At 50.0% G+C, this 24286-nt stretch overlaps 1 protein-coding gene across 1 annotated transcript in view; it reads left to right on the top strand.

Moving 5' to 3' along the window:
• GLP1R (glucagon like peptide 1 receptor) overlaps positions 1–24286 on the top strand; it is a 1134570-nt gene that overhangs the window by 623110 nt on the left and 487174 nt on the right. The window contains exon 6 of the mRNA XM_085609494.1: positions 21219–21372. Within this exon, the coding sequence (XP_085465620.1) occupies positions 21219–21372 (154 nt within the window). The remainder of the gene's footprint in view (positions 1–21218; positions 21373–24286) is intronic.

The following is a 24286-nucleotide window of genomic DNA, read 5'->3' as shown; positions in this document are numbered from 1 at the left end:
CACTGAGCTGTCGTGGGGCTGAGTTAGGCTGTCTGTCTGTACCCACTTTCTCTGCAAAAAACCTGGGAGTCCTTTTTGACGACCAGCTATCTTTTCTGGTCAGAATTACAAAGTATGTTCCAGCTTTTTTCTGCCTGAGAATGATCAATAATTCTTCCTAACCACTACCATAAATACAACTATCATTCAAGCTATTTTACTTTCTAGGCTTAACTATGCTAATTCTGTTTATCTTAGTCTTCCAAAATGCATGATTCTTCATTTTCAGTTGCTTCAGAATTCAGCTCCCAGGTGTCTTCTAAGGCTCCCCCATGATTTACTTATACCAGATGGTCTCTGCCAGCCACACTGACTTCCTATTGAGAAGTGAGACCTGTTTAAGTCTCTGCTTTTGTGATAGGGCCTTCTATGCGCAGGGTCCAGCCTCCTTGCAGAGTAAATTGATCTCTTATGCACTTTCTTGTTCTCTTGGCTCTTCTTCCAGGCTCCTTCTTCAGATTCCCAAAATACAGAAGAAACATGTAAGTGGTGGTGCTCTTTCATTTCTTGTGTCAAGAAGCAGGATTTTACTTCCTCTGTCACTCCACCTCACGTTTAACCATCTTCTCTTCCACAAATAAAGAAAACTCTTTGTTTTTCTTCTTCTTTTGGCTTGTCAGTTGTTCCCCAGTTGCTCTCTTCTTTCAGCACCAGGCCACTTTATGGTGAAGCTGTGAGATTTTCAGTTGGATAATCTCAGTAGCTACATATGCGTCATCTTCTACTTTCATCTAACATTACAGACTTTTGTCTGGTGACTGTGCTGCAGTTTCAGTGCTAGAGTGCTCTCTGCTATGGAGCAATATGTAGGAACTCTCATTAAATGTTTGTCTAACAGCAGTTTCCACTGTTAGTGTGGTTTCTTCATGCAGCTGTTCCCATTGTTAGTGTGGTTTCTTCTTGCAGCAGTTTCTACTGTTCGACTGATTTCTTCCTGAAGCAGCTTCTACTGTTAGTGTGGTTTCTTCTTTCAGCAGTTTCTACTGTCAGTGTGGTTTCTTTATGCAGCTGTTTCCATTGTTAGTGTGGTTTCTTCTTGTCTTGCAGCAGTTTCCACTGTTAGTGTGGTTTCTTCTAGTAGCACTTTCCACTGTTAGTGTGGTTTCTTCTTTCAGCAGTTTCCACTGTCAGTGTGGTTTCTTTATGCAGCTGTTTCCACTGTCAGTGTGGTTTCTTTATGCAGCTGTTTCCATTGTTAGTGTGGTTTCTGTAGTAGGGGATCTCTGTGTATAGTCATAATCTAGAGAATAGTCCCGCCCATGTGCGTGGACCCCGGAGCAATAAAAATAATCTCTTAAATTGTCAAGCCATGCAGACATGCATCTACACTTAAGAGAGAATTTCAAAGACAGATAATGCAGCCTATATTCACAGGCTACACTGTCCAGTACTTCAACTAGAAAAATTCCACCAACAACCACCAACAGCACTGCCTGCCCAGCTTTTTCCACAGAGAAAAACCTGCCTCTTCCAGCAAAAGCCTCTGGAATGATAGAGAGGAAGGAATGGACAGACCAGCCCCATAGGCTGCCATTATGTGGCTCAGAACAGGATACTGTGCCTTTAAGAAAACTTTCCAGAACTTTTCCAGTATCCCAAAATGCGCAGCAGGTCCCTTTTACTTTCAGTTCTTTTTTCCGGCTCCTGCTAGCAGGACCCTGGAGCATTGAGCTCTCCCTTTTCAAGGGTTTCTTTGGATTTGTTCACTTTTCAAGTGATAGATTTCGTACCTTGCTGCCTTCCTTCTTGTGGGTCAACATGCCTGGCTTGTTTGACAGGTTCCCAGAGTGTGAGAGGAAGAAGGCCAAGTCGGACCCACACAGGGTGTGCATCGTCTGCCTTCCCCAGTCCCATATCCCAGAGGAGTGTGACATTTGCCGATCCTTCTCAGCCAGGACCCTGAAGGAAAGGATGAAGATCAGGTTCCTTCGCCTGGAGGACAGAAGGCTGAGGGCACAAGGTGGGTCAGGAGGGGCTGATTCTGCCCATGCTGAGGCCCCTGGGGGGCTCCCCAGGGGTAGGAAGCCCAGCAAACGCCCCCATTCTCCGTCAACGTCGACTACGGCATCGAGGGGGATGGCTGCAGTCTGCTCGCCGTCTCCCCAGGGCTCTGGGGAGAAACGGCGTCGACGCTCGCCGTCGAGGGAGCTGAGCAGCCCGCCGTCGACGACATCAGCATCTTCTCCGTCGAGTCCTCGGCGTCAAGAACATCTCCGGCGTCAGCGCTCGCCGTCGAGGCGAGGTCGCCGTTAGCCGTCGGCGAAGAGGAGACGGTCGCCGTTGAGGGGATCCCCGACGTCGAGGATCTGTCCCAGGCGTTCGCCGTCGAGGAGGCGTTCGCCATCGAGGAGGCGTTCGCCGTCGAAGAGGCGTTCGCCGTCGAGGAGGCGTTCGCCGTCGAGGAGGCGTTCGCCGTCGAAGAGGTGTTCGCCGTCGAAGAGGCGTTCGCCGTCGAAGAGGCGTTCGCCGTCGAGGCAGCGCGGGAGGAGTCCTGGCGCCGGGAGTTCCTCGGGGTCACAAGGGGAGAGAACGGAGTCACCGGGCTCGGGGTACTCAGTGGTGTATACCCCTCCTAAGCCGAGGTCGCCACCCTTTCCACCTTTGCCAAGGGAGCCCTCGACGCCTCCTCCGCCACCACCACCGCTACCACCGCCGCCTCCTCCTCCCCCTCCTCCTCCTCCGTCCCCTCCACCTTCTCCTCCTCCACCGCATAACATTCTGCCTCGCACACCGTCGGGCCCACCCTTGGCCCCGCCTCGGTCGGTGTCGTTGCCTCGGTATCCGATGCCGCCGAAGAGGACTCCGAAGCGGCCGCAGCCGCGCAGATCGCGCTCCCGCTCCGGACGGAGAGGAAGGTCACGGAGCCGTGGACGGGCATCGTCGACATCTGGACGACGCCGCAGGAGGCGCAGCGCCAGATCCCGCGCCCAGTCGTCTGTCAGGGACTACTCTCCGACGCTGTCGGACTCACCGAGGACAGGAGTGTCACCTGTCGACGATATCGTCTCCTTCCAGGAGGTACTACTGCGAAGTGCTGCCAAACTAGGGATCACGGTGACGGTTCCAACACCTGCGACGTCTGTGATCTTTGAGACACTGCACCAGAAGCACCTGTCTCGCCCCCTGCTACCACTAGTGCCGGGATTGGTGGAGCCCGCTACGGAGTTGTTCCTCACTCCGGCGGTAACGAAATCTGCCCCCTCTAGGCTCCTGAAGAAGTATCGGGCGCCGAATTCGGACCCGACCTTTCTGAGGATGGACCCGAAACCGGACTCGGTCATTGTGACGGCGGCAAGGAAGCAGCATGCCACCACACCTTCCTCGACAGTGCCGCCTGATAAGGACAGTCGTTGGCTAGATTCGGCGGGCAGGAAGGTCTGTGGGACGGCTTCTACCACCATGAAGGCGGCAAGTGCCGGGGCTCTGTTGGGGCGCTACGGCCGTGCCCTGTGGGAGTCTCTCCAGCAGTATGCGGAGCTGCTGCCTCGCGACAAGAAGGAGGACTTTCTGGAGACTTTGCGTGAGGGGATGCTGGTCTCGAATCAGATCATCAGCGCGGCGCCGATGTGTCTCTGTTAGCGGCACATGGCTATTGCCATGGCATCCACCAACGGCGTCACGCTTGGCTTCGCCTTACCTCACTCAAACCGGAGGCACAGCAAAGAGTGGCCAACCTACCTTTCTCGGGGGAGACCCTGTTCGGCAAGCATGCGGACGACGAAATGGCCCGCATGAAGATGGAGGCGGAGACCCTGACGGCTGTCGAGTTGGAGAAGCCCGAAAGGAAAAAGCGCCCGTTCCAGAGACGGTTCGGGGCGGCGGGAAGAGGGCGTGGGCAGCCCTCGGGACAGCAGCAGCAACAACAGCAGCAGCAGTTCCGCAAACCCTTCCAGAAGCGCCAGAAGGGTAGAGGAGGCCAGCAGTCCGCTACAGCGTCCAAGGGCCCGGCTGGGTCTCGGCCCTGAGCGGTTACTTCCCCTGCAACCGTTACCCACTCCAGTGGGGGGAAGTGTTCAATTTTTTCTGGCAGAGTGGAGAAAAATTACTCGGGACAAGTGGGTGCTGAATATTGTTTGCAATGGATACGGTCTTCGGTTCATTAGTCCGCCTCCAGCGATTCCGCCGGTAAGCTCACAGTATCAACTGCGAGAGCTCCAGGCAGAGGCAGACACCCTGTTGAGGAAGAAGGCGGTGGAAGACGTACCTCTGTCTCAAAGGGGAAGAGGTCTGTACTCTCGGTTCCTCCTGGTTCGCAAGAAGGACAAGAACGAGTTCAGGCCCATTCTGGATTTGCGGCAAGCAAACAAATGGATTTGCAGAGAGAAATTCCGCATGTTATCGTTGCATCCGATTTACCCTCCGCTGCAACGGGGAGACTGGCTCTGTGCCATAGACCTACAGGATGCGTACTTCCATGTGCCCATTGCACGGAAACACAGGAAGTTCCTGCGGTTCCAAGTCGGCGCCAATCATTATCAATACACAGTACTGCCATTCGGGCTGAAGTCTGCGCCCAGGACCTTCTCGAAGTGCATGGCGGTGGTAGCCGCACACTGGAGGAAGAACAGGGTATTTGTCTACCCGTACCTGGACGATTGGTTGATCAAGGCCGCCTCCTTCTCGGAAGCACAAGCGCACTTCCAGAAGACGTGCGTTCTCTTGAACAAGCTGGGGTTGCACGTCAATATGTCCAAGTCTGTCCCGACTCCGGTCCAGTGCATACAGTACTTGGGGGCCTCCATCAATACGCTGTCAGCAAGCGTGTCTCCTTCAGAGGAGAGACGGTTATCACTCCTTCGGAAGGCTCAGGATCTTATGGCCGCCCCATCGACGACAGTGAGGAAGGTGTCTTCGCTGCTGGGAACGATGGCCTCATGTATCTTCCTCACACCTCACGCACGGCTGCACATGAGACCACTGCAGGAGTGCTTGGAGGATCAGTGGGATCAGAGGACAGGTTCTTGGGACGACAAGATACGGCTGTCTCTGCATGCTCTTCAGTCGCTGAAGTGGTGGTGTTCGACGGGCAATCTCCACAAGGACATTCCCACGCAGAGTATCGTGACGGATGCGTCTCTCCACGGCTGGGGAGCGCATTCCGGACACTTACAGATACAAGGGAGGTGGTCCCCGTTAGAGTCGACGTACCACATCAAATTCTTGGAACTCAGAGCCGTTCACTTGGCATTGAAGGCCTTACATCCGTCCTTCCAGACCAACTCGCTGCTTGTGCAGATGGACAATACGACCATGATGTATTACCTCAACAAGCAGGGGGGGTCGAGATCACGCACGCTGTCGCAGGAGGCGCAGTCGATCTGGCGCTGGCTTCTGGCCCGAGGACTGACGATTACGGCCACGCATCTGCCAGGTGTGCAGAATGCTCAGGCGGACGCACTGAGCAGACTGATTCAGGAAAACCACGAATGGGTCATAAACGACGACGTCCTAGGAGACGTCTTCGCAAGGTGGAGGACTCCAGACGTAGATCTGTTCGCCACCGCCGAAAACAGCAAATGCCGAGACTTCGCATCCAGGTACTACCAGCGGGGGACGCTGGGGAATGCGCTATGGATCGACTGGTCGAACAGCTTTCTGTACGCTTTTCCACCCATTCCCCTGATTCCGGCAGTGCTCATCAAGCTGTCCCAGTCCGGGGCGCGGATGATCCTGATTGCCCCGGAATGGCCCAGACAGGGGTGGTTCACGGACCTGCTTCACCGGTCTCTCCTTCCTCACATACGGCTGCCGTGCAGGCCGGACCTTCTCACAAAGTTCGGGGGGCAGTTGGTGCACCCCAACCTCTCGTCTTTGAGTTTGGCGGCATGGCTCCTGAGATAGTGCAATATGGCCATTTGAATCTGCCTGCAGATTGTATGGATATATTGAAGGAGGCTAAGCGACCTTCCACTAGAGCGTCCTATGCTTACAAGTGGAAGAGGTTCTGCATCTGGTGCCAGTCCAAACAGTTTGACCCGACGACATGTAAGGAAGATGTCATCCTTCCGTACCTTTTGCATTTGGCGCAGTCTGGCCTTAATTTCCATTCCATTAAGGTCCATCTCGCTGCTTTGACTGCTTACAGGAAATGTCCTTCACAGACTTCTTTCTTTCAGATCCCTGTGATCAAGGATTTTTTGGAAGGCTTGAAGAAAGTGTTCCCTCCTGTCAGACTTCCCTCGCCTTCATGGGAGTTGAATGTGGTGCTGTCCAGATTGATGAAGGAGCCTTTTGAACCTATTCACAAGGCTTCGTTGCAGCACCTGTCCTGGAAGGCGGCGTTCCTAGTGGCCATTACATCGGCCCGCAGGGTGAGTGAACTTCAGGTGTTGTGTTGCGAAGAACCTTATATGGTATTTCATGCTGCTAAGGTTGTTATGCGTACTCACCCTAAATGTCTTCCTAAGGTTATATCTGATTTTCATGTCAACCAGACCATAACTTTACTACGTTTTTTCAGAATCCTTCTTCTCCAGCGGAAAGGTCTCTACATTCCCTGGATGTTAGGAGGGTGTTGAAGTTTTATCTTGATAAGACCAAAGATATTCGTAGGTCAGACCAATTGTTTATCAATTATGGATCAGTCAGGACCGGTCTTGCTACCTCCAAACAGTCCATCTCTCGGTGGATTGTGTCCTGTATACAATTGTGTTACCAAAAGGCTAACAAGACCTTAGGGGGTAAACCTAAGGCTCATTCCACCAGGGGCAAAGCTGCCACGACTGCTTTGCTGCGTAATGTTCCGATTGCAGAAATCTGCAAGGCGGCCACTTGGAAGTCGGTCCATACCTTTTCTGCGCATTACTGTCTGGACACGGATTCCAGGGCAGATGCTCAGGTTGGGCAGGCTTCGCTGCGAAATTTGTTCGCACAGTAGTGGTATTATTTTGTAATCTTCTCCACCACAGTTTTGGTGTGGGGATGGGGTTGCCATTCTATTCTCTAGATTATGACTATACACAGAGATCCCCTACTACAGAAGGAGTAGTTTATTTTCTGTAACTCCAGTTCTGTAGTAGGGGTATCTCTGTTATAGTCATAAGCGCCCGCCCGCCCGCCTCCCCGGTGGAGAGATAAAGGTTAATATAAGCAATGCTACAGGTCTGGCGTGCTACGCCTTCAAAAAGAACTGAAAGTAAAAGGGACCTGCTGCGCATTTTGGGATACTGGAAAAGTTCTGGAAAGTTTTCTTAAAGGCACAGTATCCTGTTCTGAGCCACATAATGCCAGCCTATGGGGCTGGTCTGTCCATTCCTTCCTCTCTATCATTCCAGAGGCTTTTGCTGGAAGAGGCAGGTTTTTCTCTGTGGAAAAAGCTGGGCAGGCAGTGCTGTTGGTGGTTGTTGGTGGAATTTTTCTAGTTGAAGTACTGGACAGTGTAGCCTGTGGATATAGGCTGCATTATCTGTCTTTGAAATTCTCTCTTAAGTGTAGATGCAGGTCTGCATGGCTTGACAATTTAAGAGATTATTTTTATTGCTCCGGGGTCCACGCCCATGGGCGGGACTATTCTCTAGATTATGACTATAACAGAGATACCCCTACTACAGAACTGGAGTTACAGAAAAGAAACTACTCCTTCTTCTTGTCTTGCAGCAGTTTCCACTGTTAGTGTGGTTTCTTCTTGTCTTGCAGCAGTTTCCACTGTTAGTGTGGTTTCTTCTTGCAGCAGTTTCCACTGTTATAGTAGTTTCTTCTAGTAGCAGTTTCCACTGTTAGTGTGGTTTCTTCTTGCAGCAGTTTCCACTGTTAGTGTGGTTTCTTCTTTCAGCAGTTTCCACTGTTAGTGTGGTTTCTTCGTGCAGCTGTTTTCACTGTTAGTGTGGTTTCTTCTTTCAGCAGTTTCCACTGTTAGTGTGGTTTCTTTTTTCAGCAGTTTCCACTGTTAGTGTGGTTTCTTTATGCAGCAGTTTCTACTGTTAGTGTGGTTTCTTCATGCAGCTGTTTCCATTGTTAGTGTGGTTTCTTCTTGTCTTGCAGCAGTTTCTACTGTTAGTGTGGTTTCTTCTAGTAGCACTTTCCACTGTTAGTGTGGTTTCTTCTTGCAGCGGTTTCCACTGTTAGTGTGGTTTCTTCTTTCAGCAGTTTCCACTGTGAGTGTGGTTTCTTTATGCAGCAGTTTCCACTGTTAGTGTGGTTTCTTCATGCAGCTGTTTCCATTGTTAGTGTGGTTTCTTCTTGTCTTGCAGCAGTTTCCACTGTTAGTGTGGTTTCTTCTTGCAGCAGTTTCCACTGTTATAGTGGTTTCTTCTAGTAGCAGTTTCCACTGTTAGTGTGGTTTCTTCTTGCAGCAGTTTCCACTGTTAGTGTGGTTTCTTCTTTCAGCAGTTTCCACTGTTAGTGTGGTTTCTTCTTTCAGCAGTTTCCACTGTTAGTGTGGTTTCTTCATGCAGCTGTTTCCACTGTTAGTGTGGTTTCTTCTTGTCTTGCAGCAGTTTCCACTGTTAGTGTGGTTTCTTCTTGTAGCAGTTTTCACTGTTAGTGTGGTTTCTTCTAGTAGCGGTTTCCACTGTTAGTGTGGTTTCTTCATGCAGCTGTTTCCACTGTTAGTGTGGTTTCTTCTTGTCTTGCAGCAGTTTCCACTGTTAGTGTGGTTTCTTCTTGTAGCAGTTTTCACTGTTAGTGTGGTTTCTTCTAGTAGCGGTTTCGACTGTTAGTGTGGTTTCTTCTTGCAGCAGTTTCCACTGTTAATGTGGTTTCTTCTTGCAGCGGTTTCCACTGTTAGTGTGGTTTCTTCTTGCAGCAGTTTCTACTGTTAGAGCGATTTCTTCTTGAAGTAGTTTCCACTGTGTGTGTGGTTTCTTCTTGTAGAAAATTCCGCTGTTAGTGTGGTTTCTTCTTGTAGCAGTTTCTACAGTTAGAGCAATTTCTTCCTAAGGCAGTTTCCACTGTTAGAGTGGTTTCTTCTAGTAGCAGTTTCCACTGTTAGCGTGGTTTCTTCTTGCAGCTGTTTCCACTGTTAATTTGGTTTCTTCTTGCAGCAGTTTCAGCTGTTAATTTGGTTGCTTCTTGAAGCGGGTTCTACTATTAGTGTGGTTCCTTCTAGCAGCGGTATCCACTCTTAGTGGGGTTTCTTCTTGCAGCAGTTTCCACTGTTCGTGTGGTTTCTTCTAGCTGCAGTTTTTACTGTTAGTGTGGTTTCTTCTTGCAGCAGTTTCCACTGTTCGTGTGGTTTCTTCTTGCAGCAATTTCCATTGTTAGTGTGGTTTCTTCTTGTAGCAGTTTCCACTGTCAGTGTGGTTTCTTCTTGTATCAGTTTCTACAGTTAGAGCAATTTCTTCCTAAGGCAGTTTCCACTGTTAGAGTGGTTTCTTCTAGTAGCAGTTTCCACTGTTCGTGTGGTTTCTTCTTGCAGCAGTTTCGACTATGAGTGTGGTATCTTCTTGCAGCGGTTTCCACTGTTAATTTGGTTGCTTCTTGAAGCGGGTTCTACTATTAGTGTGGTTCCTTCTAGCAGCGGTATCCACTGTTAGTGGGGTTTCTTCTTGCAGCAGTTCCCACTGTTCGTGTGGTTTCTTCTAGCTACAGTTTTTACTGTTAGTGTGGTTTCTTCTTGCAGCAGTTTCCACTGTTCGTGTGGTTTCTTCTTGCAGCAATTTCCATTGTTAGTGTGGTTTCTTCTTGCAGCAGTTTCCACTGTCAGTGTGGTTTCTTCTTGTAGCAGTTTCTACAGTTAGAGCAATTTCTTCCTAAGGCAGTTTCCACTGTTAGAGTGGTTTCTTCTAGTAGCAGTTTCCACTGTTAGCGTGGTTTCTTCTTGCAGCTGTTTCCACTGTTAATTTGGTTTCTTCTTGCAGCAGTTTCAGCTGTTATTGTGGTTTCTCCTTGCAGCAGTTTCCACTTTTAGTGTGGTTTCTTCTAGTAGCAGTTTCCACTGTTAGTGTGGGTTCTTCTTGCATCAGTTTCACTGTTAGAGTGGTTTCTTCTTGCAGCAGTTCCCACTGTTAATTTGGTTTCTTCTTGCAGCAGTTTCCACTGTTAGGGTGGTTCTTACAGCAGTTTCCACTGTTAGTGTGGTTTCTTCATGCAGCTGTTTCCATTGTTTTTTTTTTTTTTTTTTGAAGCCGTTTATTACATAATCCAAAAAATATACAAAGATGGGCCTACAACCTCCAGGCCGGCCGCTAGCAGACAGAAGGAGCATATAATACAGACAGTAGAACGCACGCTGCGGCAGAAGGAAATTCACAGTAGTTAAAAGAGGCGTTGATAGCCACACCATCCGGACCCCACACAACGGCTTCATTTTTATATAAATAACCAACAAAAAATAAGTCCACAAGGCAACCCACAGTCAGAAATAACAGCATGTGCTCCCCTAGGGGGGGGGGACCCCGCTGACCCATAGGGATATCGAAGGGGGGAAGGTCAGGACGGGGACTAAGTAGACTCACAGCCCAGCACCGGGAAGACAAACAGGCTAAGGAGACGGGGCCGGTGACGAATCAGGCAATAGCGGCGGGGTACAGATTCCCCCACGGTAGGCGTTCCAGGGGCCCCACACTTTCATCCATTTCCCAGGCTTACCTCTCGCAACATACACGACCTTTTCCCGAAACATACACCAGTCCATGTTGTCCTTCCACGCCGAGACGGTCGGCGACCTCTGGGAGCCCCACAATTGCGCAATGTCACGTTTGGCTACCATATATCCCAGAGTCGCCCACCACGTCTGCGGCACTGAATAGTCGGTTGGCTCCCACACGTTCAAAAGGCATCTCCTCGCCTCAGGCAGCAGCTGCACATGCGTAACTACCTGCAAAACCTCATGCACACCACGCCAGAATCGCACCACCTCCGGGCATTCCCACAAAATATGGAGAAAGGTCCCCAAAGAACCACACCCACGCTTGCACAACCCGTCCACAGCATAGCCCATACGCATCAGCCTCGGTCCCGTAACATAGACCCTATGGAGTATCTTGAGCTGGACGAAGCGAAGGCGGGCCGGTATGGCCACCTCTTTCGGGGAGGCCACCGCAGACACCCAGTCCTCGTCATCCAGCTCCAATCCATCAGCCCCCCACGCCTCGCGAAGGCCAGTCAGCAGTCCCGAACGGTCATTAATGAGCTTTTTGTAAATTAATGAAATCGTGCCGTCCGGGACATGCCCATCTAGCACTCTATCCTCCAGAGGGGAGTACTCCGGGATGGATGCAACGTCCGGAAATACGGAGCACAACGCATGACAGATCTGCAGATATCGAAAATACTCCCTGTCCTGCAGCTGGAATTTTGTCTGCAGCACGTCGAACGTTTTGAATCCCCCCCTCGTCCAGAGATCGCCCACCCTGCTGATGCCTATCATGTCCCACTTCTCAAAGCCCTTCGAGGTCCACAAGGAGCCCAGCCTCTCGGATGCGTATAGTGGCGTCGCCCGGGTGAAGCGATCCTTCCACCCCATCGCCACGTTAGCCGCGTGCCACACTCGTACCATGACCCGCGTGGGGCCCGTCAGACGTGCGTCGAGCGAGCTCGAATAAAGCGCCCGATTATAGTCACCACCCGGCAATAACATTTCATCCATCTCAAAGGCCGGTTTGAGAGCTGGCCCGTAAAGGCCGTGATTGATCGCAGCCAGCTGGGAGGCCCAGTAATATCGCTTGATATCAGGGAGGGCGACCCCCCCGTCGTACCACGGGAGCGTCAGCTTCGCCAGGGCGATACGCGGCCTGCCCTCCCAGAACAGTCGGCGCTGCAAACTCTCCACCTCACGAAAGTAGCGCGCCGGGACAACGTCCATTGTGTTCTGTAAAGCATACAGGAAGCGTGGCAGCGACATCATCTTAAACAATGCCGCCCGGCCGAGCGGCGAGAGCGGCAAGCGCCCCCAGCGCGTGACGTCCTCCTTCAGGCGCTGGAGGGGGGGAAGCAAGTTCTGTTTGTATCGGGCCTCCGCGTCCAGGGTAATGAAGACACCCAGGTACTTAAATCCCCGCGGGGCGATCTGGATAGGACAACCCCGCGGAAGGATAGGATCCTCCCCCGTGAGAACATACACACATGATTTAGCCCAGTTGATGACCAGGCTGGAGTTGAGGCCAAATGAGTGCAATACATCCACCAGTACTATCAGCGATTCACGTGGGGAAGTCAAGTACAGGAGAATATCATCAGCGTATAGAGATACGCGGTCCTCATACTCGGGGGTCCATCGGAGACCACGGATAGAAGGATGCCACCGCAGCCACTCCGCCAGGGGCTCCAAAGCAAGCGCGAAAAGGAGCGGCGATAACGGGCAGCCCTGCCGCGTGCCCCTGCCCAGCTCAAACGGAGCCGACACTCTCCCGTTCACAACCACCTGCGCCAGCGGTCCAGAGTACAACAGTTTCACCCAACCGATGAATCCCGGGCCAAACCCGAACTTCGCGAGCGTCGCCCAAATATATGGCCACTCAAGTGTGTCAAACGCCATAGTGGCGTCCAGGGACGCCAAAATGGCCGGCTCCCGTATGAACGGGACACGCGCGAGCACCCCATGCAAGCGCCGCAGGTTAAGCGCCGTGTTGCGGTGAGGGATAAAGCCGGACTGATCCTGGTGAATCAAATCGCACACCACGCCAACCAGCCGATTAGCCAACACCTTGGCGAGAATTTTGGGCTCTGCATTCAACAGCGAAATAGGCCGGTAGGATGTGACCCGGTCCCTTGGCCTCCCCTCCTTATGAATAACCACGATAGTAGCCAGGCGCTGGTCCAGCGGGAGGGAACCCGCGGAGCGGGCCGCAAGGAACATAGCACGGAGATGCGGCGCCAGCGTGTCCGGTCGCAGCTTGTACAATTCGATGGGAAGACCATTAGGACCCATTGCCTTGCCGGAGGCGACCGAACGTATGGCGAGGGCAATTTCCTCAGAGGTCGGGGCGGCGTCCAACGACACCCTGTCCTCCTCCGAAAGGGAAGGCAGCGCGATATCTCTAAGCAGAACATGGGAATCCTCTTCCGAGCGGGAGGACACCGGGGAATACACCCTACGGAAATAGTCTGCGAAGCAATCTACAATGTCTTCAGGTTCAGTGACACACACACCATCCGGCCTCTCAATCGACGGGACAACTCGACTCGCTCACTCCTTTTTATCCAGCCCTGCAATCAATTTCCCAGCCTTATCACCCACACAGAGACGTTTTAATGCATGGGCAAAGTGGGCTCTGGCCCAGGGCCCCAGCCTTTCAGGGGGCCCCCTGACAAAGTCAGCTCTGTTCTCAGAGTTTTGCCCTAATGACCTTGAATATTGCTTAAACAGATTGTTTTGAATACTGTTTTCCTTTAATTTATTTTCATGTACTTGATGTGTGAAAGTCTAGTACAGGCATTTTGCAGAGAAATGTTGGGCTTGTTTCATGCAATATACATACAAAAAAAGTGTCTTTTAGATCAACACAAGGCCTAACATATAAGAAATGGGAGGGCATCACAGAAATTATTTGCAGTTATTTTGGTGAGCTGCTGCTGTGTTACAATATTTAAAACACACATAACTATCCCTGAATATTAGATGTAAACACATTTAGGGCCTTATTTATGAGAAGTGATGCATCGCATGATGGATGCGTCAAATTTACTGTATGATGCATCATGTTGCAAGGAGTTACAGATACGTCAGTATTTCTGACATATCTGTAGGCGCAAAAGTGATGCATTGCTGGGGTGTGTCTGAAAATAGACGCAACTCCAGCAATGTGTCCTTTCACATGGGGCTTGCCTGCATCAGTATTACACCTGCTGTGAGGCTGGTGCAAGATATTGTGGCGCACTGAGTTCTCATAGATTTCAATGCGTCACTTCTACAAAGCTTTTTGCGGGGCAACACCCACCCTGCATACATTATACCTGGCGCAGGTATAATGTGGTGCAGGGCTTTACAAAGTGACGCATCTGCCTAGATGTGTCACTTTGTAAATAGGGGGCAACATGGCACATTTTTTAGGCTGCCGGTACGTCGCAAAAGTGACGCACCCACAGCATAAAAGTGAAGCAAGGCCTCATAAATAAGGCCCTTAGAATTTGAACAAGTGTTCCTTTGCACTGTCAGGGCCCTAATGAAATGAAATAGTGTATTTAATAAATCGTGCAGCTACTCAGACTAGAGTGTCCTGGCACTTGACAGCGGGAGGAAAATGTGCGTAAAAGACCCATCAGTTATTAAAAAGCCAGGTTTTTCCTGAAAGAGAGTAGGTCTGTGGTTAGTCTCAGAGACTCAGGGAGGCTATTCCACAATTTTGCGCCTAGAAAGCAGAGGGATCTGCCTCCAGTGCGGACACGGCATATTTTAGGCACGATTGCCAGACGTTGTGTAGCGATTAACGTGCTTATTTAGGTAGCCGGCTCCTGAGCCAGGGAAAGCTTTAAAGAAGATGGTCATCGCTTTGAAGTCGATCCGTTTTTTTATGCGGAGCCAGTGTAGAGACTTAAGAATAGGGGTCATACTAGATCTGGGTTTAGGTCTCAGGAAGGCTCTGGCCGCCGCGTTTTGTACCACTTGTAGGCGCTGGATAAGGAATTTGGGAAGACTGAGGTACAAGCTGTTGACATAGTCAAGCTTTGATGTCACCAGAGCCTGCAGCACGATCTTTCTGCTCTCAAGCGGTAACAGTGGCAGGAATTTGGAGTATGCCAAAGCAAACGCCAGTTAGATTTTAGATTTGAAAGCACATGGAGAGTGTCTTGTCTATGACATTTCCTAAGTTTTTTATTTTCTCCTTTTCCGCGGGCAGGGGCGGCAGATCTTATGGCCACCAAGAGCTCCAGTCAGGTGTTTCTGGATTACCAAAGAAAATAACTTTGTGAGGCAAGACCTAATCATTGTCCCGTCAAAGTCGGTTCCTTTCTCACACGTAAAAATCAGCTGAGTGTCATCAGCATAGGAAACAATTTTGGCGCCCTCTTCCTCTATCAGAAATGCAAGGGGGGGATAGATATATATTAAAAAGGGTAGGACTGAGAATGGAGCTCTGAGGGACACATACATTCATGGCCTGAACCGGGGATGAGAAAGGGGGGAGCCAGATGTCCTGAGATCTATTTGCCAAGAAGGATGACATCCATGTTAAAGTGGTCCCCCCAGGCCGATGTTAGCAAGTCTCTCCAGGAGCCTCTCATCTGGGACCGTATCGAAGGCCACCGACAGATCGAGCAGTATCAGAACAGCCTTGTCTTCCTGGTCCAGCTTACCCTTGAGAAATTCAGTCACTTCCAGCAGCGCGGTCTCCGTACTGTAGTTAGCCCTAATACCGGATTGGGACTCATGAAGGAGCTTCCCATCTTCAATGTATTTTTGGAGAGCCTGGTTAACATGCAGCTCTAATACTTTGGAGAGGGCCGGAAGAAGGGAGATTGCCCTGTAGTTGGTAGGGTCCGTCGGTTTGGCCTTAGCCTTTTTTATCAGTGGAAGAATCTTAGCATTCTTCCATAATTTCGGAATGTTGCCTGAGGTGAGGGAAGCATTAATGAGCTGGTTTACAGTGGGGTTTATGGTGGGAGCTAATAGGTTCAGGATATTCGCTGGACATGGGTCGGTAGGAGAGCCAGACTTAATGCTTTGGAGAAGGGTCAGTGACTCTTCAAGCTGAAACTCAGGGAAAGATAGTGAAGATGGGGGATCCAAGAGGTGAAATATGCTATTAGAACGAAGGTAGAAGGCCAGTTCTTCCTTTGAGCTGTTAGTGAAGGCATGTTGAATAACGGAGATCTTTTTGTGGACGAATTGAGCTATTTGCTTAGACCATTCTTCCGTGCACGGCTCTTCCTTTGTGCCGGCTTTCGGGGCAGTAAAGAATTTAACTATACTAAAGATTTCCTTACACTTATTTTGGGCAATTTCTGTCTTGGTTTGAAAGATGTTTTTCTTGGCTGCCTTCACGAGAATGTAATGAGCTTTTAAGTTGTCTTTATACACCTTCCTGTCCTCAGGTGGATAGGATTTACGCCATTTCCATTCCATTTTTCTACAATTTCTTTTGCTAGATCTGAGGGAATCATTAAACCATGTAGCTGGTGGGGCCGAACTCTTTGAGGAGCAGGAAACGACTGGTACCACTGCATCAATGTTGTTTCGGAGCCAGGAATCTATTGAGAGGGTGTCCGAGTCGGGGAAGCCAGACAGCTCCGGTGAGAAATGACCGAGGTCATCTGCTAAAATTGGGATAGATATTTTATGGAACGTCCTGTAATTAAGGTTCCTCTGCCCTGCGTTAGCCCGAGGGCTGTGGCAGAGTTGGGAATTACAAATTTTAATAGGAGGTGGTCAGACCAGATAATGGGAAGAGGTAAGCTTATTGATATGTCAAAGTTGTGAAAGATTTGGTCTAGAGTATGGCCCTTCTCATGGGTGGCCGAAGAAATAGATGGAAAAGTGTTGCAGGCCTGCAGCGTGTCCAACAAGGAAATTGTTTGAGGGTCTTTTCCATTGTCCATATGTATATTGAAATCTCCCAGAATAAGCCAGTTGTTGTATTTTAAGGCCAGGGAGGTGGTGGCTGTATTAAGCGTAGTAATAAAATTTCCAATTTCACTGGGAGGTCTGTAACTCAGAAAACCAGCTGTGCTATGATGGGGGGATAAGGTACGGCGGAAGCCTAAGGACTCTGCGCTCTCGATGTTTTCCATCAGGATGGGAGAGCAGTCTAGTTTCTGATTGTAAATTATGGCGACACCTTCCCCATCCCAATCTCTCCTAAGGATTTTATAACCCGTAGGGATGGCCGATGTGATAGTAGGGTTGGAGGCTTAAGACAGCCAGCTCTCAGTGAGAAATAAAAAATTAGGCTGTTCGTCTAAAAGTAGGCCATAAATGTGTGGTTCATTCTTTTGCATAGAGTGACAATTTTAAAGGGTGGCCTTTAAGTCCTCTATTTTCTTATTGTTTTTACACTTATTGTTGCGTGGGAGGATCTTGGGTGCGAGATTCCTGGGCTGGAAGAGAGACAGTTGCACTTATTGCATCGAAAGTCTACCTCCAAGCTCGGATCAGCCGCTGTACACTGACATAATGGTAGCCGCCTAAGGCTAAGCAGTTTTTTTCTATTATAATATAGTGGAAGAAACTCACCTTTGGCGCGCTCGCTGCGTTTGTTCGTTTGCATCTGGAATATTTAGGCTAATGCATATGATGCAAACTGGATCGCTAACGCAGCTGAGGAAGTGGAAACTGCGTTGCCAGAAGTGAGGAGCCCGATAGTAGCCCCAGCCTTTCGCACAATCGGAGTATCAGCCGAAGCGGACCAGGACTGGAGGAAAAGCAAGATGTGAATCAAAGCAGCTAAGGATGTGTAGGCAAGCAGAATCAATAAAAGTGCAAGTGTGCGTAGGAAGAAGAAATTGTTAAAAAGCACAGAGTAATTCAGCCACACATATACAATTTAAAAAGTATTAATATAGCAGGGCAGGAAACACTAAATCCTACCGCTGTCAGCTGCGCGCGTCCGTTTACATCAGGAATATATAGGCTAATGCCTATGATGCAAACTGGATCGCTAACGCAGCTGAGGAAGCAGAAACTGCGTGGGAAACAGGGGCTCAAATTGGATCATAAATTCAAAGCTGTTCCGAACAGGGGCCCCCAAAATATGTTTGGCCCAGGGCCCCCAAAATCCTTAAGATGTCCCTGCACCCACATCATACAGTCTCCCCTGTTGCTCTCTACTAAGGCCCCTGGCCGCCTCCGCGACGAGGGCCTTATAGGCCGCCTGCTTGAGTCGGAGAACATGCAGTTTGTCATCCGTCACCCCACATTCGAGGTCACCCTCCAACTCAGTGATTTCAGTTTCAACACGGGTCACCTCCTCCCGCTCGCGCCTCCGGGAATAGGAAATAAGGGACAGGGCATCCCCCCGAATCACCGTCTTAAATGCCTCCCACAGCGATATCGCCGATGACACAGACCCCACGTTGTCGTCAAAATATCGCTTAAGGGACTTAACCAACTCTGCGCGAATGGTGGGGTCACGCAGGTACCAGGGATTAATCGGGACCACCCTACCCTCTCCCCTCGGAAGAATATCGAAGTGCAACAAGAGCGGGGAGTGGTCTGAAATACCCCGCGCTAAATGGCGCACCTCCCCGACCCTCCCCGCATGCGCCGCCGGCACCAGGACATAATCTAGCCTTGAGAGACTACCATGGGCCCCGGAATGAAAGGTGTAATGTATCTGCGTAGGATGTTTCAAACGCCAACAATCCACTAGCCCCAAGGTGTCCAAGAGGCCAGACAACCACGCCTGGGCACGGGGGAGATCCCTAGGGGGGTGACGGTCCACAGTTCCGGAAACCACAGCGTTAAAATCCCCCCCAACCACTAGAATCCCCTCCGGAAGGCCAAGGAGGAGGCGCCCCAGATCCGCAAAGGTGGTCGCCTGCAACCCTGGCGGGACATAAACAGAAACAAAGACAATCACTCTGCCCTCCATTCTACCCACCAGAACCGTGTAACGTCCCCTGTCATCATGGATCACCTCATCAACTTCCAGCGGGAGCGAGGTCTTGGCCATGATGCCCACACCCCTTGAACCGGACGTGAAGCCCGAATGGGCCAGAAGGCGGTAGCCCCGTCGGTTCATAGCACGAAAGGAGTTGCCAATGAGGTGCGTCTCCTGCAGAAAAACTATGTCTGGTGAAATTCGTTTCAAGAACTGCAGGACCACACCTCGTTTTATCCTGTCCCCCAGTCCATTAACGTTCCAGGACAAAAGACTCAGTCCCCTACCCCCCATCATAAACGAAAGCAATCATTCGTCCCCCCGAGAGCACTTTAGGAATAGCACAACAATACTTTTGCCTTGTAGTACAACTAAACAACACCCCACCCCAACCCAACCGCCCCAACAAAACTCCCCCCTCCCTGCACCCCTGCATGAGCCCAGACAGCCCCCCCAACTTGCAGTGTGCCTGTCGCCCCTATATAACGGAAACTAGGTAAACCCCCTAGAGGAGGAAAGAGTACCCCTTCGAGACCCCGCACCACCTACAAAGGAGGGAGAACAAGTACAAACAACACGAGACCCTAAGCTTGGCCGAAAGTGGCCGCATCTTCGCCCAGAGTGAGTCCCAGTATCAGCACCTCAGTCCCGGTCCAGTGGGCCCTCTCCTCCCGCAGCCCCCCCCCCCCGCCATCCCGATCCCGACCCCCAGCCAAAGTGTCCAGCCAGTCCCCGGCCGTTTCAGGACGGTCAAAAAAGTGAGTGCGACCATCTACCTCCACCCGCAGCCTGGCCAGGAAGAGCATGGCGTACTTTAAGTTCATGTCCCGAAGCCGCCGCTTGACGCCCAGGAAGCTCAATCTCTGCTTCTGGACCGCTTGGGTGAAGTCCGGATAAAAGTTCACCTCCATGTTCTCCAGCTTAAGCGGCCCTTGCAGCCTGGAGGCTTGCAGAATAGCGTCCCTGTCCCGAAAATTGAAAATACGGGCAATAAGAGGCCGTGGAGGGGCTCCGATCTTCGGCCTTCCCCCGGGAACCCTATGAGCCCTCTCCACGGCAAAGAATTTACTCAATCCCCGAGGCTGGAGATGGGTAGTGATCAGGTCCTCCACAAAAAGATCCGCCGCCGACTCCTCCCGTCCCTCAGGTACTCCGATGATGCGGATATTATTCCTCCGGGCCCGGCTTTCGGAATCCTCCAGGCGCCGATCCATGAGCGCACTCGCCTGACGAAGCCGGTGCACCTCCGTCTGAAGGGCCGCCACCTCAGTCGTGAGGCCCGACGCGGTGTGGGCCAAAGAATCGACCCGGTCGTTAGTCTTCGAGAGATCCGCTCTCACCAGGTTGACATCAACGAGGACCGCGTCGATTTTATGGGCTAAGGTGTCAAACCGCTGGCCCACCGAGGCCTTCATCTCAGCAATGGCGCCCATGACGTCCCGCAGGGTCAGATCTGTGGGCAAAGCCGGGGCATCCGGGGGGCACTCAGAGGACTTGTGCGATCCACCGGGAGATCCCTTTGGGAGGGTGTAGCGGTCCATGACGTTGGCCTGATGTGCGGCGCCACGCCGGGTCGACTTGGCCTTCGACCGATCGCCATCTTGTTTCGTGGCCATCGTCGCGGGTCTCACGCCCTCACCAGCCACGCAGTAAAAGGCCAGCAATCAAGGCCACGGGCTCCGGGGGGTCACCCCAGGACGGCGGAGCGGGCCACAGCAGGCAGGCAGGCAGGGTCTCCCAGCGAGGCCACCCCAACACTAAGAGCGCCGCGATCCCGCCTGCAAAGACGGCAAGGGGGCGCGAAAGTGAAAGTGAAAGTGCGGGGTACGCGACTCACCAGGCCCAGCCCGCCGTTGTTGTTCACTTTGCCACCGGGTCGCCCCCAAACGCGAGTCCGGGGTCAGGAGAGAAGCAGGCCGCAAACTTCAATCGGTGCTCACTCCGGCACCCGAGGTCCGATTCGAAAACGGGAAACGGGTACCACCTCGGCTCAAGCTCACCGACACAGTCCCCTCAACCGATGCCGGATGAAGACAGGATAAACGTAGGAGGTTGCGGAGGTCCTCGGGAGCCTCGCACCTACGCGGCCATCTTGGTTGCGCGCTAGGCTCCTCCCCCGCTGTTTCCATTGTTAGTGTGGTTTCTTCTTGCAGCAGTTTTCACTGTTAGTGTGGTTTCTTCTTGCAGCAGTTTCTACTTTTAGTATGGTTTCGTCTTTGTGTTTATGCTTGGGTATTCTTTGTCCGGTCATGACTAAAATGAAGAAGTAAAAGAAGAAGTAATGCTTAAATTACTTACTTATAAATGCATTACTCTAACGTAATTCTTCCTCTTTTCAATCATCACTTGCTTCTTAGCTCTTGGCAGGAGAAATGAGGTTTTTAGTCAGCTTAATTATATTCAAGATGTGCTGGGGTAGGCAGCATTATTATACCTGGTGGGAGTAGGAAGGACAAATGTTTAGATTTCTAGTTTTGTGTTTCAATTTAGAGGCACTGACTGTCTGTGGAGGAGAACACATCTCACAACTAAAATGAGAAAGAGAAGACTCAGAGTAATGGAATTACTGGTAGGTAATTTACGCCTTCGTGTTCAGAACACATTTGAGAAGAAACACCAATAATATTTTCCATATTTTATTTTTTATGAAACTTTTTCTTGCAGTCGATTGTTTCATCAAACTCAGTTTGACAAAACGAAGATTATTTCCTAATACTAAACCTCAAATGTATCAGCTGCTGTTTCTCTGTATCTTTTTTGTAGACATTTGCACTGCACCAGAAACTACATCCATCTGAATCTTTTCACCTCCTTCATCCTACGAGCACTGTCAGTCTTCATCAAGGATTCTGTCTTGAAATGGATGTACAGCACAGCCACTCACCACCGCCAGTGGGATGGACTCATTTCATACCAGGTATGTCACCAGTCCTTTCCCACTCCTTTTCTTGTCTCCTTCCCTTCTCTCCTTCCCATATCTGTATCATTTCAATAGCCACGGAGCTGGGCCTGGGGGTACATGGCTGCTTTCTGAATTGTGAGCCTTTCATCTCTCTCATCAGTGATGTCATCCGTGATGTCACTGACCATGTCATGTGTGATGTAATATGTGACGTCATCAGCAATGCATTGCCGGGGGAGGCGAGTTAAAGTTAGCTCAACTAACTAGAACGGCCCAATTTCTCTGGTTTTGTAAGAGTGAAATGTCCAACTAACTATAACGTCCCTGAAACCTGTGATTTTTCATATATATATATATATATGTATATATAGATATATATATATATCTCAAAGCAAAAACCAGCACGTCTTCACTCAGCACTGGAATTCGACACAGCAACACAGGTATTTTCCTCCAAGATTTTGTATTATTAAATTTGCATATATTCAAGGGCTATATATATATTTACACATACATAGATATACACACATAGGGGGCGGAAGAGGACACATAACAGGTAACCTTGTATTATTGTCAATGAAAACCAATGTGTAATCATTTTGCAATCTATTTGTGCGAATTAGTAAGGGGCAATATATCACAGGATACTGAAGGCAGTGTGAATTGAATGATCTAAATTGAATAATATCATGTGTGAGTTGTAACATGCAATGTCTCTAAGACTGATTGCCTGCAGAGTGTGAAATCCACAGTGCAGGACAACCAGGCATAGCTTTTTATTACTCCTCCCATACACAAACAGTCATAGCATTTTACCATTCCTGTTGCACACAGCCAGGCCCAGGTTTTTACCACTCCTCCTTTACACAACCAGACATAGGTTTTTCCACTCCTCCCATACATGTTTTTATCACTCCTCTCATACACAACCAAGCGCAGGTTTTGCTTTTATGACTCCTCTTGTACACAATCAGGCATAGGTATTTACCAATCCTCCCATACACAACCAGGCCTAGGTTTTTATCACTCCTCCTGTACACAACCAGGCATAGGTTTTTATCACTCCTCCTGTACACAACCAGACATAGGTTTTTATCTCTCCTCGTGTACACATCCAGGCATAGGTTTTTACCACTCCTCCCATACATGTTTTTATCACTCCTCCCATACACAACCAGGCCGAGGTTTTTATCACTTCTCTCGTACACAACCAGGCATAGGTTTTTATCACTCCTCCTGTACACAACGAGGCATAGGTTTTTATCACTCCTCCTGTACACAAACAGGCATAGGTTTTTCGCAATCCTCCCATACAGAACCAGGTATAGGTCTTTATCGCTCCTGCCATACACAACCAGGCATAGGATTTTATCACTCCTCCAGAGCCATGCAAAATCAAGGACCCCCAATGTTGAAATCTATGATCTGCCCATACTTACCTAACAGACCCTTACGATCAGCGCAGGGCAACTTGGCAAAGGTTCAACGAATTAAAAGAGCTCGAACCGGTGGACGCCGTTTTTCGGTGATCGCCGCAACCCTCTGGAATTCTCTCCCAATCCAACTCCGGTCTGAGCCTAATCACATGAGATTCCGAAAACTTCTCAAAACCCACCTCTTTCCGCAATAACCTCTCCCCTCTCCCCGTCTGCTTCTACCCTCAGGTGTTTGTCTGCAATCTCAGCGCTGGGACGCTTCCGGGCAGCCATGCGCTATAGAAGTCCCAAAATTCATTCATTCAGTCATACACAACAGGCCATAGGTTTTTATCACTCCTCCTGTTAACAACCAGGCATAGGTTTTTCACATTCCTCCCATTCAGAAACAGGTATAGGTCTTTATCACTCCTGTCGTACACAACCAGGCATAGGTTTTTATCACTCCTCCCATACGCATCCAGGCATAGTTTTTAGCTCTTCTCCCATACACAACCAGCCATAGGTTTTTATCACTCCTCCTGTACACAACCAGTCATAGGTTTTTCACACTCATCCCATACTAAACCAGGTATAGGCCTTTATTACTCCTATCGTACAAAACCAGGCACAGGATTTTTATCACTCCTCCTGTACACAACCAGGCATAGGTTTGTATCACTCCTCCTGTACACAACCAGGCATAGGTTTTTATCACTCCTCCCATACGCATCCAGGCATAGTTTATAGCTCTTCTCCCATACACAACCAGCCATAGGTTTTTATCACTCCTCCTGTACACAACCAGGCATAGGTTTTTATCACTCCTCCTGTACACAAACAGGCATAGGTTTTTCGCAATCCTCCCATACAGAACCAGGTATAGGTCTTTATCACTCCTGCCATACACAACCAGGCATAGGTTTTTATCACTCCTCCCATACGCATCCAGGCATAGTTTTTAGCTCTTCTCCCATACACAACCAGCCATAGGTTTTTATCACTCCTCCTGTTAACAACCAGGCATAGGTTTTTCACATTCCTCCCATTCAGAACCAGGTATAGGTCTTTATCACTCCTGTCGTACACAAGCAGGCATAGGTTTTTATCACTCCTCCCATATGCATCCAGGCAGAGGGACTTATTTACAAGTCCCTTGCGCCGCTGATGCATCACTTTTTCACATATTAAAAGTGACGCACCGGCGGCGCAAGGGGCTAGTAAATAATCCCCATCGTTTTTAGCTCTCCTCCTGTACACAACCAGGTATAGGCCTTTATCACTTCTCCTGTACACAACCAGGCATAGGTTTTTCACACTCCTCCCTACAGAACCAGGTATACGGTTTTATCACTCCATCGCCCATCTATACTCAACCTGACACCAGGCTATATCACTCCCACCCTCCAGAACCTGCCATATAGGGCTTTGAACACGGAGACTTTTATCTTCAAAAAGTATCCACAGTAACCTTTTTGCTTCTTAAAAACAAACGGTGCAATTTAGTTTCAAAG

This window comes from Triturus cristatus, chromosome 6 (genome assembly GCF_964204655.1).
Source record: "Triturus cristatus chromosome 6, aTriCri1.1, whole genome shotgun sequence".
In the NCBI taxonomy this organism is placed as follows: domain Eukaryota; kingdom Metazoa; phylum Chordata; class Amphibia; order Caudata; family Salamandridae; genus Triturus; species Triturus cristatus.
The sequence above is the reverse complement of the archived record's forward strand: the minus strand, read 5'-3'. Positions and strand labels throughout refer to the sequence as shown.